General features: G+C 36.6%; 1 protein-coding gene across 1 annotated transcript; it reads left to right on the top strand.

Moving 5' to 3' along the window:
- The first annotated feature begins 913 nt into the window (after positions 1-913).
- Positions 914-12,674, top strand: LOC113185415 (NXPE family member 1-like). Its single transcript, XM_026392561.2, has 5 exons — positions 914-1,012; positions 3,964-4,694; positions 7,281-7,342; positions 11,537-11,749; positions 12,139-12,674. Exons 1-5 carry the CDS (start codon positions 914-916, stop codon positions 12,672-12,674), a joined length of 1,641 nt encoding a protein of 546 aa, XP_026248346.2.
- The last annotated feature ends 468 nt before the right edge of the window (positions 12,675-13,142 follow it).

The raw sequence follows: 13,142 nt of genomic DNA, 5'->3' as shown, positions 1-13,142 counted from the left end.
GGACTCTCTAAAAGTTAACCAGCTCAAGAATGACTTTTTCTTAGGAATTATTCATTTTTGCTTTACACCAACAAGATTAAAACAGAACACTTTTGGAATCTACCAATGAATCCACTTACTCACAGTTTTTGTACATAGTGTAGATTTCACTGAGGAATTAGTTCAGAACAGAGAGGAGAGGTTTTAGATTTTGTATGCCAAAATAAACTGTTTAAAGCAAATAATCTTAACTCTGTTTCCATGATCTCTTTAACATGCAATGGTTGAGAAGAGCTTCTCTTTCTCCTTTTCTGCTTCCCACCTTTTCTTCCTCACTTCCTATCTTCTTCTTTTTCCTTTCCCTAATGTACTACATAACCTTACTGAATCTTTTTTTTTTCTACACAGAATAATTGTAGAAAAGGCATTTCCATTTCCAAATTTCATAGTGGGCACTCAGCAAACAAAAGCCACTGCTCTGCTTATCTGCCCAGTTTACAGGACCAACTTTCTTTCAGGATATTTATAGATAATTATATTTTGTAACATAAACATAGTCTCCCATCAGCTATTCCAAGTCATCTCCTAAAAGACTAAATGAAAATTTTCTGTTTCTCACCATAATAGTGGTAAGTGAAACTGTGGTAAGAGTTACAGCTGAGAAAGGACAGTATGCAGTGAGAGAATGTAGGAGAGGCATCTTCAATTTGAGGCTCATAGAAGAAGGAAGCAAAAATCCTAAATAAAATTTGGATATGGAAAAGCCAATGGGTGGGCCAAGGGGTTGGCAGTGTAGGTTGTAGGTTAGGAGATGGAAGCAGAAAGTGGTTCAGCAAGGAGGAACAAAGGTCTCAGGGGCAAATTGCAGGTTAAAAATAAAACAATGAGTACATGTAATTGGGTTTCTTATGTGGTCTTTCCTAGAACTCTCATCATGTCCTCAATTATGATGCTTCAAAGAGCACTGCTGATATTGACATCTCTTTTAACTGTTACCTGGATAACTTCTATCATTGCTCAAAACTCCACAAAGGTAGGAATAGTTTTCTCCAGTTTGGTTTGAAGCCTCCACCTGTGACCTCCATCAATTTAGAACAATAAATCACTCCTTCTCCTTCCCTCCCACTCCAACTCTGTTTATTTCTTCCCTTCTCAACTTCCTCTCAGAGGGATTACACACACTCTTGTTTCCCATTCTACCTCAATCTAATCTAATCAGGATTCCAACTCCTACATGCCCCCAAAGCAGGTCTTGTGAAAATTACCAATCCCATGTCACTAAACTACCCTGTCAGTAAATGAGGTACACATATTCTTTGACCACGTAAGTAGGTTTGCCATTGTTTTTTGGTCCATGATTTATTTCTTCATGCAAAAGTTATTTTTTAGTAACCTAGTTTCCCCTGTTGTTTCTGGATACTAAGTCATAATTAGGAAAGTTTTCCCCACTCCAAGATTATGTAGATTCCATGTTTTCTTGTTTTTTTCTCACTTGTACAGTTCCATAATCTATATTTAAATATCTGATCCATTTAGAATTTGTTCTGTTAAATGGTATAACATGTTGATCTAATTTTACTTTTCCATGACTGTCCAGTTATCCTAATTTCTTATTAAAAATTCATCCTACACTCCCACCAATTTTTGAGTGCTGCCTCTATTGCATACTAAATTTGTAAATATAATAAGGTCTGTCTCTGAATTTCAATTTTGTGCCATTCTCCTTTTATTCATTCACTAATAGCATTCTATTTTAGAGATTTTAGATACAAATTTTAATATCTAGTAGGGCTAAACCCTATCTACATTCACACCACCTGATTTCTTATATCCCAAATATGCTTTCTGATTATTCTTTTTTAATATTTTTTACTTATAGTTGACACCTTTATTTTATTTATTTATTTTTACATTGTGCTGAGGATCAAACCCAGGGCCTCGAACATGCTAGGTGAGCACTCTACCGCTGAGCCACAATCCCAGCCCCGATGATTATTCTTTCTTATTTATCCTTTCAAGTGAACTTTCTAATTGACCTGTGTGACCCAGAAATATTAAGGATATTTTTCTTGTGATTTCATTAATGTATAAATTAGTTTTAAATATTACCTTCATGATATTTTCTATCAAATAAAACAGTTCCCTTCCATTTGGACAATTTTGTTTCCTTAACTCTAATATTTCACAAGTTTTCCTCATGTAAATATTCAACATGTTAAATTTGTACTTAAATATTTTACTGTAATTTTACTACTTTATATCAGATTATCCTATCATTTGATCCTCTCCCTGATTTGGTCTACATACATAAAAGCTATTGAATATATTGATTTTATTACCAAATATTTTACTATATCCTTTTATTGTTTGTAGTCATTGTTGCATCTGAAAATAAAGATTACTGAAAGTCCTCCTTTCCAATTCCAATATCTTATTTGCTTTCTCTTCTTCAAACACATTAGCCAGTACCTCCATCCCAACGTTAATTTATAACACAATAGTAGACAGCATCCTTGTATGGCTCTGAGTTTGGCAGCAAACCCTCTAGTGTTTCCCTTTAAGTAAGATGCTAGTTTTTGAACTACAGTATATATTTTATTGAGTGTTTTTAACACAAATCAGTGCTAAGTGATTTGAAGTAAAATCCTATTACTCCAGTTAATATTATAAGGCAGTCAACACACAAATTCCAATTCTCATCTCTCTCTTTCCAGTCACTGATTTTTTTATAATGGTCACTGAATATTTTATTACCATATTTTATACCTTATTCCATCTTCATTTCTTGCTTGTCTTTGCCAAAGGATTGGAAACCTTCTGAGTTTTCTCAAAGATTAAATTTAAGTTCATCCTTATTTTTAATTACATCTCATTTCTGTTTCTAGTCTCTGGGTTTACTATTCCACTTCATTTCCAGCCATCGGAGTTTAACTGATTGATGCTGAGCCACAGAACGCCTGGACAAGTTGTTTTGTTTTTAAGTTTTACCTGCATTTTAAAGTGTGAGATGCTTGACAATCACTGATCTATAACCACTATTCTCAAGCTTATCTAAAAGCAGGATACCTGTGATGCTTTCCATTTTCACATACTCCAGGGCAGCAATTTAGTGACATGATCCAACTGACCTGAACTATTGCATGAAAATGAATGTTTTGAAAAAAAGCTTAGTAGATACTTCTGACTATCAGCAAGAAATTACTAAATTCCAACACCTGTAGAACACTATCCAGTGTTTGAAGTAACAGTGATCTCTAAGGTTGTGAGAAATTAACATATTTAAGTTGTTTGGGGGAAAGGAGGAGACAGCCAGCAAATCAGGAAAAGAAGAAAGTATTAGTAAAGAAGTCAAAGAAAGTCAGCTTCTAAAAATAAAAGTAGTTAGTCTTGTCAAAATAGAATGCACAGGAGGAAATGGAAAAAGTGGGGAGAGTTAAAGAGGACACAGCATAAAACCACATTAAGATTGGACTTCCCAAGAATCATGAGAAGCCACTGAAGGGCTTGAGGGACAGAGGAGGCATGAGTTTTGTTTTAGGACTGACCTAGCTACCAAGGGAAAAATTAAATGGAGAGGCAGCGGGATGGTCATATGAAGAACCTTTTCACACTTAAGAAGACTACTATAATTCAAGATATAAATGATAGTGGCTTGAACCAAGATACTATGGGGAAGGAAAGACTGTTAATTAAAACTAACAGAAATTAGTTATTGGATATAAGGTGTATGTGAAAAAGAACAGCAAATGCACTGGTATCAATTTGTTACTCACATGTATGCTCTGAACTATGTCTTAAGTTGAATATAATTGTTAAGTTGTGTGCTAAAATATTGGGGTAAAAACAAATGTTTATATTTTACTAAAATCTACCAGTTTAAATAATACTGATGATAGTATGTAAAAGAATATGGAAAGTCATCATGAGTAAAGATGAGTACAAGCAGGTTCATTTCATACCACATTATATTTCTTATCATTTTAGCTTTGGTCTGTGGTAAATTTATCCATTTCCCTCCATCACTGGAACATCTCCAAGGAATCATGTCCTGAAATATCAACGATCTTGGTAAAATCACCAACAGAAACTGAACTCAGAATAAAGGAAATCCTACAGAAAATACACCAGCTGATCCCGCCCAGACCCTACACCCATGTGAACAGCACCACCAGTGCCAAACACAGCGCAGTCACCATCCTCAACCCTAGAGACACATACTGCAGGGGGGACCAGCTGGATATTCTTCTAGAGGCCAGGGACCACCTGGGACGCAGGAAAGAATATGGAGGGGACTTCCTCAGGGCCAGGATGTCCTCCCCAGCCCTGAAGGCAGGCGCCTCAGGAAAGGTGACAGACTTCCACAATGGCACCTACCTTGTCAGCTTCACTCTGTTCTGGGAGGGCCAGGTCTCCCTGTCTCTCCTGCTCATCCACCCCAGTGAAGGGGTGTCAGCTCTCTGGAGGGCAAGGAACCAAGGCTATGATAAAATTATTTTCAAAGGTAAATTTGTTAATGGCACCTCCCAAGTCTTCACTGAATGTGGCCTGACCCTAAACTCTAGCTCTGAACTGTGCACCTACCTGTATGGGAGAGACCAGGAAGCCTTCTACTGCATGAAGCCTCAACACATGCCCTGTGAGGCCCTGACCCATGTGACCACCATGAACCGAAGAATTTCTTACCTTTCAGTCAAGGAAAAAAGTCTTTTCCATAAGTGAGTATATGTTTTAATATAATGAGAGGTGCTCCCAAGCAGAGCTACGTTGCTCATCTTAATATTAAGCATGATCTTCTCAGATGCCTCCTCTATTCAAGGTTGTAGTGAGACATGCAGTATCTGCATGGAGACCAGTGTCCATGACTACACACCATAGTTTGCATTTTGGTTGAAATGGGCAGAAGGAAGGGTACACAAGTTGGAACTATATAATGTATATGCCTATACTTTTTAAGAAAATGGATTTTGTCACATTTGACCATGTATTTAATATACATAGGTTTAACAAAATATGTTCTGTGGAAAACTCTTCTGTTACATGTTCAAATACATAACCAAAAAAGGATTCCTTGATAAGCACAACATATGATCATGCTCCTTTACCTCCCATATCATATTCCACAGATTCTGCCATTCAAATATCCTGCATTCGTCCGTTTCTCTCCATGTCCAGTGCTGCTTTCCAAGTTGAAACCATCATCATCTCACCTAGATGACTGTGACAGCTTTCTACCTGGTCTCCCTACCATCATTCATACCCTCTTGAACCTACTCTACACTGCAACCTGAGGAATCTTTCTAAAAAGCCAGCTCCTACGGGGTCATCTTCAGTTATCTCATGATCAGAGATGCCTCAGTGTACATTGCTCAGGAGGGGAAGAATCCTTCAACCTCCCCACATCGTGATCTATCAGTTCCTAGAAGCCCTGGTTAGCTTCCTCTAACATCAGTGCCCATGTTTCCCCTATCCATCTTGGCTGCAGCCACCCTATGATTTTCTCCTCTGCTGACAAAAAAAAAAGAAAAAAACTGATGCTCACTCTCTGGTTTCTTTGTTCTCCACTGAAATGGGAGAACTCTTCATTCCTTAGAATGAACAATCGGGGCTTCTTCATGGGCCACTTTGAGGATTTGTAAAAGAAACCTGTCATCACAAATCCCAAAACTATGACCCAAGCCCTGGACTCCTATTAGTCCTAGAATCTTTTATTCATTTGCCAACTTTCCATAAGACTCAGTCTATTTCCTTTTCACTTTCCAGTCTGCCAAAATCTATTCAGCTACCCCATGATGACTTATTTTCCCTACATTTGGTGACAATACAACGTTATATTCTGAGCAATCCCTTTCTTTGAAAATTTCAAACTTAGGCTCAGAGTCTTTTTTTGCCCTGCTTAAGCTTTCAAAAACTACACTTACGAGAAATAAGAGTAAAGACTAAACCTGGAAAAATAACATGCATTCCAGAATCTTACCCAGTTATCCAAAATTTGACTCCTTATCCATTCAACTCACCAAATCTCAAACTATCCTAAAATGAGGCAGAGAACAACAGAGAAGGCAGAGCTGGAGTGGGAGGGAAGGGAAAGAACTGACTTATAGTTCTAAGTTGCTGGAGTCACAGGTGGAGACTTCAGACCAAACTGGAGAAAACTGTTCCTACCTTTGTGAAGTTCTGAGCATTTGTAGATGTTATCCAGATAACTAAAAGAGATGTCAACATCAGCAGTGCTCTTTGAAATATGGTAATTGAGGCCATGATGAGAGTCCTAGGAAAGACCACACAAGAAACACAATTACATGTACTCACTGTTTTATTTTTTAATCTCCTTCATGTCTAAATCACATCAAGGATGAGACCATGTTTTACCATTTCCTTTCATGATGGGGCGTAAAAAGACCCCCCTAGCAGAGAACAGAGTACATCTGTTGTACTGGGTACCTGAGCCCTCCTCCCCATAACCCCTCCCTGCCTGCCTCTATTTACACACATAATGTATGTTGGGTTGAAGAAAAGAGAGGGTAGAGGTAAGAAAAGAAGTTTGACGTAGGAAGAGTCTGTCTTCATCAAGTGGAGGAAAGAAATACAGTGTTCTTTTATCCACACATCAGTGTGAACACTACTTTCTGATAGCCATATTGATGGATACTGAGGATACAGCAGTGAACACAGACAATACGTTACCTTTCTTCACATGATCCTCAGAAAGCAAATATGTAGGAAAATTGAACATATCAGGAAATTTGGCTAAAGAGGGAAGCAGAGGCTCTGTGTTAAGGGGTCTATGTGCCAGGATAAGGAGCCTGGACTCCTGCAGTGAGTGATAGGGAGACAATCAAGGTTTTCAAACAATAAAGCAGTTGTATTTGCAATTGGACAAGGTGCTCTGGTAGTTGCCCTGAAGAAATTAGGTGAGATAAAACTTAGATTGACCAATTAGAGGTTCATAGTAATTTTTAAAAAGTATTACATGAACTTGAATAGGTGATGTGAAGGCACATAGGGATAATGCAAACTTAATAATATTGTGAATTTAAAATTCTATGATACCCTATTGCATATCATTACATGTGAAAGATGAGTAGAGCTGCCCCGGATTTCAGGTACTCTCAGCAAGATAGAAAGCCTTTCAAAAATCCCAACTTATTTACAATACCCAATATCCAAAATATATAACAGAAATAATTACTTTCAGTTAAAGAAACTTAAAAATATCCTTCACTCATAAGCAAATGATGCCTGGTGCCTATGCTATGTGGACACACAACAGGCTAATCTATTGTCTTATTTTTTTTTTGAAGGTCCAAAGTGGGAGTTGAAATAATGAAAGATCTTGAACATATCGATGTCTTCCAATGTAAAAGTAAGTCCACTTTTTCCTATGGTGGGTAATGTTTGGCATGTGTCTTACACAGAGAAAAATTATCAGTGTTAATTCTTTTAGTTGTAGTTTTCCAGGAGCATAATCCCTAACAGGTGTCAGTGATTTCAATCATGTTGGGCTTTATAGGGAGAAATCAACTCAAAGAAATTAGTTCAAACTGTTTATACCAGATTTAATCTTGATTTATCCTAAAAAATAAAATAAAGTATCCTACATTCATCTCCCAGCATCTGAGGTGCTGTGCAAATGCCTTTGATAGCTTCAGAGTAGGAATACTATGGTTTTAGTTTCCTGATATCTGTTGGCATAACCTCCAACATTAGTTGGTACACTTAATTTTATATGGAGCTTCCATCTAATTTAAATATTTTAATGTAAAATACAAAGCAATATTATATATGAAAGCATAATATTTATATTTATTTATATCTTAGTATTAAATAACCATTTAAGCCTGAGTTTACCAGTAACATTAGTATCCTAGGCAACTCATAATGATATATTGTCAATATTTATTCACTTATTCTTCAAGTATTTATTGAGGGTCTAATAGATATGAGGCATCATGAGCAAATGAAGAAAAAAGCTGAGCTTATGATCTAAAAAAAAAAACAAAAGATTGGGTTTTAAATCTCTATGAAGAAAGCAAAATACATAAGGTTTTATTTTAAAGTTAAATGTATTTGACTGAGCCCTGAAGGATATCAATAGTCAGAGAAACTTCATAAAGATCATGGGTAGAGTTGCCATATTGAACTAAATAATAATATAGGAAAGCAGTTAAATTTAAGTTATTTCTAATTGCATATATATATGTAGACACACACACACACATATTCAGGTAAAGAAAAAAATATCACATGGTTCATTCCCTAAAAAAGTGTCCCTTACTAGAATAATTTAATTTTCTGTCCTACATTTTTAATGTGAGAACTTTTTTACTTGATAACTCTAGTCATGAGCAATTATGTGCATAAGCCAATGGAGTGAGCAAATGTAACAAAAGATAGGGCTAGAAAGAGAAAAAACATCTAAGTAAATAAACTGTGCTGAGGATTACAGTGTTTATTTAGAAGGCTAAAAAAAGACCAAATGTAGAGGACAGGGGTATGATCTTCTTTATGTTTTAAAAGGGAGGCTGATTCATAGTGGAATAGGGAGAGGGAGTATGGGAGGAATAGACAAACTCTAGGTAGGGCAGAGGGGTTGGAGGGGAAGGGAGGAGGCATGGGGTTATAAATGATGGTGGAATGTGATGGTCATTATTATCCAAAGTATATGTATGAAGATATGAATTGGTATGAATATACTTTGTATACAACCAGAGATATGAAAAATTGTGCTCTATATGTGTAATAAGAATTGTAATGCATTCTGCTATCATATGTAAATAAAAATAATAAAAAGCAAATTCAGAATTGAAAAAAGTAAGCATGACCTACACAAAGATAATTTAAAATGCTACTAAGTGACATAAAATGAAATTTATTCACAGTAGAAAATATACTCTTTCTGGTTGAGATAATTTCATATTGAGAAGGTATCGGTTTTCCCTGCATTAGTTTCTTTTTGCTGCTATAATAAGTGGCTTTAAGTTAAAAGAACATATTATCTTAGTGTTATTCTTCCAAAGCACAACATCAGTCTCGCTAAGCTATAATCAAGGTACAACAGGCCTGTGTTCCTTTCTAGGGAAGAATCTGTTGTACCTTTCAGCTTCTAAAAGCTACCTTCCTTCCTTTTAGCGCCATCTAGTCTCCAAAGCCACAATGGTAGGTCAATCCTCAAGTTACATCTTTCTAGTCCACCTGCTGCTTCCCTCTTCCACATGGAGGACCAATGAGATTAGACTGGACTCCCTTTCCTAGATAATCTAGAATTATCTAGATTATCCATCTCAAAATTCATACCCTTAGTCACATCTGGAAAATCCCTTTTGCCATCCATTTTTTTTTTCCTTGAAGGCAATATATTCCTAGGTTTTGAGAATTGGAACCCAAATATCTTTGGGGGGCATACGTGCCCACCACAATCTCTAAACTAATCAAAAATATGGGAATGGAAAATATTTAGTAACTGTTTGTATCAAGGTTCTAGGGTTATAGTATTTAATCATCCAGAATGCAGTGCTATCAAGCCTCCTAGGAGCCCAACAAGGTCACATTGAAATTCCAACAAAATCATAGGATTAGAAAAACTATCTTTGGTGAGCAAAACCACCAGGAATTAAGAAGCATTTTAAATACATTTTTCAATTTATGTATGTGAGTTTGTGTGTGTGTGTGTGTTTGTGTGTGTGGTACTGCACATTGAACCCAGAGTCTCACCCATGCTAGGCGAGCACTCTACCACTGAGCTACACCCCTAGCCCACATTTTCCAATTCTGAAAACAGCACCATTTTGCCATTTGGTATACTAATTACAAATAGAATTGGCCCTTGGTATTTATGGGGGTTTAGTTTTGATAGCCACCATGTACACCAAAATCTGCAGATGCTCAAGTCCTTACATAATATGGCATGGTATTTGCATATAAGTACATCGTCCAATATATTTTAAATCATTTCCAGATGACTTACAATGCCTAACAATGTAAATTCTTTGTAAATAGTTGTCATACCATTTTGTTTAGAAAATAATGAAAAAGGTCTGTACACAATTAATAAAGATAAAGAGTTTTTCCTGAATGTTTTCCATCCATTACTATGTAGAATCCACACATACAGAACCCATGGATATGAAGGGCTGGCTATACAGTATCTCCATGTATAGTATACTATTCTGTGGACACAAGCAACCAGAGACTGTAAGGTCCATAGGGACTTAACAAGGAAGATAAAGCACAGAATTCTGGTAATTTCCCAATATCCATTCCCTCCTCCTTTTTAGTAAGAGTAACCATTATTTGAGCTGGAACCATGCCCACTTTTCCTTGTGGCTACTTATGCTCACATTACATTTTCCTAAGAGTATGAACAGAAATTGGCTGGGGAACTTATAAGTAATGCCTTTCAAGGCAAAACAACTTGCATTCCTCTTCCATTGTCTCCTTGCTACTAGCTGAACTATAGATAAAATGTGAGAAAGGAAACTGCACTGTTCGACTGAAAGACTAAAACCATATGTTAAGAATAGTAGAATAACAAGATAAGAGAAAGAGAAGTCCCTCACAAGATGCAATAACACATTAACCTTGGCCTGGTCACTCTGAAACTGTTCTGTGAGGGACAGTACATTTCCAATTTTAAGACATTATTTTGGCCTATTTTACAGCATTCAACTTGTTTCCTATCTAGTACAGGAAGTGAATGTAATACAGAAACGCTGATGTAACAAAATCTAAATTATGAGTACTGGACATACAGGTCAGTGGAAGGGTGCTTGTCTTGAATGCATGAAACTTGGGGTCTAATTGCAAGCATTGAAAAAATACAAATAAAAATAAAAAACCAAAAATATGAGACAACTGCTCGGCAGTAGGGCAACAGCATAGAGAATGGCAAGGAAATATGACATAGACATTTGATGACCTTTGTTATGCCACAGCGAAAGTTGGTGCTCTGCCACGGGGGATACCTTTGAAGGCAGACAACGACAGAGCCTGCAGCTACAGAGGAACAGGCTACAATAATTTCTCAGAATCATGGTTTCTGTTGGGTGCTGTATGACACTTTTATTAAGGTCCTATTAAAAACTACATTAAGTCAATCTAGGTATTTTATATTATATAAGGTTTTCAAAAGGTGCATATTATATTTAAGCCATTTTTTAAACATGAAAAAACTCATACTATTCCTTCATTGATGGAACAAATGTAAATGACTCAATAATAAAGACACCAACGGGTAGTTCACTGACATTCAGATTAGAGAACCAAATTAAGTCACTGCAGAATCAGAGGAATGGCAAAGAAAGGAAAGGACATGGAGACTTAGCTAATGGCCACAGGTGGAAGAAAATGAACAGGGAGGAATCAGCATGACTCAGAATCTCTCAGAAGAAAGAGTAACAGTGCCTAAAATAAGCTGGGGGTCATAAAAATCTCCAGTAAGAGACAAAAGACAAAAGTAGAGGGAGAGAGAAAGGGACCAAGAAAGGGAAGGACCAAGCGAGGAGGCTGGGTGTTTGACACATGCCACTGACACCACTCACCATGGGATCTCTGTCACTAGAGAGAGAAAAGAGCACAGAGAAATGCCAAATTGGAAAGAAGACTCCAGCCCCTGGTGGATACACTTTACAAGGAAGGTGGATAACAACATTTTGTGACCATATTCAACTAGATACAAACAAGATCAATGGCTGCTTGAAGGGAAAACTCATTTACCTGATGGGAGACTCCACACTGCGTCAGTGGATCCACTACTTACCCAGAGTTGCAAAAAGTATGTACTTACTTTATGTTCTTTGGGAAGTTCAAGCTGATCATAAAGTACTTTCAGTGAGGTCTCCATCTATTCTCACTTAGGCTAGTTTTTTGTTGTTGTTGTTGTTGCTTTTTTTTAAAATTTCATTTAGCTTTCTAGAGTTGTCTTAATTTAAAATCTATTTTATTCCCTCTTTCATAAGAACTGTTGTTCCTCCTTATAAACTCCAAAGAAAACTTTACATTTTGATTGATATTTCACACACATGAACTGGTAATTTATCCTAGAGGGTAGGATGCTCCCAACAAAAATACTATAGAAGGTGATTATAAATGATATTGTAGATATTCTTTTTAAAACTATTAATCACTGCCTTCTATCTAAAAATCTGCTTTTTTTCTTATCAGCACTAAAATTTTTTGATCTTCATGGAACTGGACCTTTTAAGAAACATTTGCTTCTGGATGCTGAAAGACATACTCAGATACAATGGAAAAAACATAGCTATCCTTTTATCACTTCTCATCTTTACTCTGTGACAGAAGAAGGTTATATCCCTCAGGAAATTGACCAGATTTCGGGTGACAAAAACACAGCCATTGTCATAACCTTTGGCCAACACTTCAGACCCTTCCCCATTGACGTTTTCATTAGCAGGGCCATCAGTGTTCGAAAAGCTATCGAACGACTATTCCTAAGAAGCCCAGACACTAAAGTGATCATTAAGACAGAAAATATCAGGGAGATGCACATAGAAACAGAAAGGTTTGGAGACTTCCATGGTTACATTCAGTATCTTACCCTGAATGACATTTTCAAAGATCTCAATGTAGGTGTCATTGATGCCTGGGACATGACTATTGCATATGGCACCAATAATGTCCACCCACCTAATAATGTGATTGAAAAACAGATTAACATGTTCTTGAACTACATTTGCTAAAGAAAAAATAAGCAAAGTCACTAGGAACCAATTTTCACATCCCATGTGTATTATCAATGGAATTTTATTCATTTTAAGGACTAAGAAAATCAAACTTAAAGGAACCATATATGGGATTATTTGTGGTACACTTAAAGACAATGAGAATGGAGATGAGGTACAAAGTCAAAAGATCAGATATGAAGAATGACCACACCATGCCTGGAGCATGAGTGTGTGTGATAATGAGTGTTTTCATACTTGAGGCAAGTTTGGGTCATGATCTTTGGTTACTCCTAGCTGAACTAATGGAAAGATAGAAGAATATAAATATGTAATTGTCATGATGCTCTAAAATGGTCAACTAACTTTCTCTGTAAAGGTATAGACAGTAACTATTTTGGAATCTGCAGGCTATCTTGCCTCTGTCACAACTGCTCCACTCTGCACTGTAGTACAAAAACAGCCACAGACAACATGTGAACAAAT

The sequence above is a fragment of the Urocitellus parryii genome, chromosome 4 (genome assembly GCF_045843805.1).
Source record: "Urocitellus parryii isolate mUroPar1 chromosome 4, mUroPar1.hap1, whole genome shotgun sequence".
Classification (NCBI taxonomy): domain Eukaryota; kingdom Metazoa; phylum Chordata; class Mammalia; order Rodentia; family Sciuridae; genus Urocitellus; species Urocitellus parryii.
This window is presented reverse-complemented; position numbering and strand designations above follow the sequence as displayed.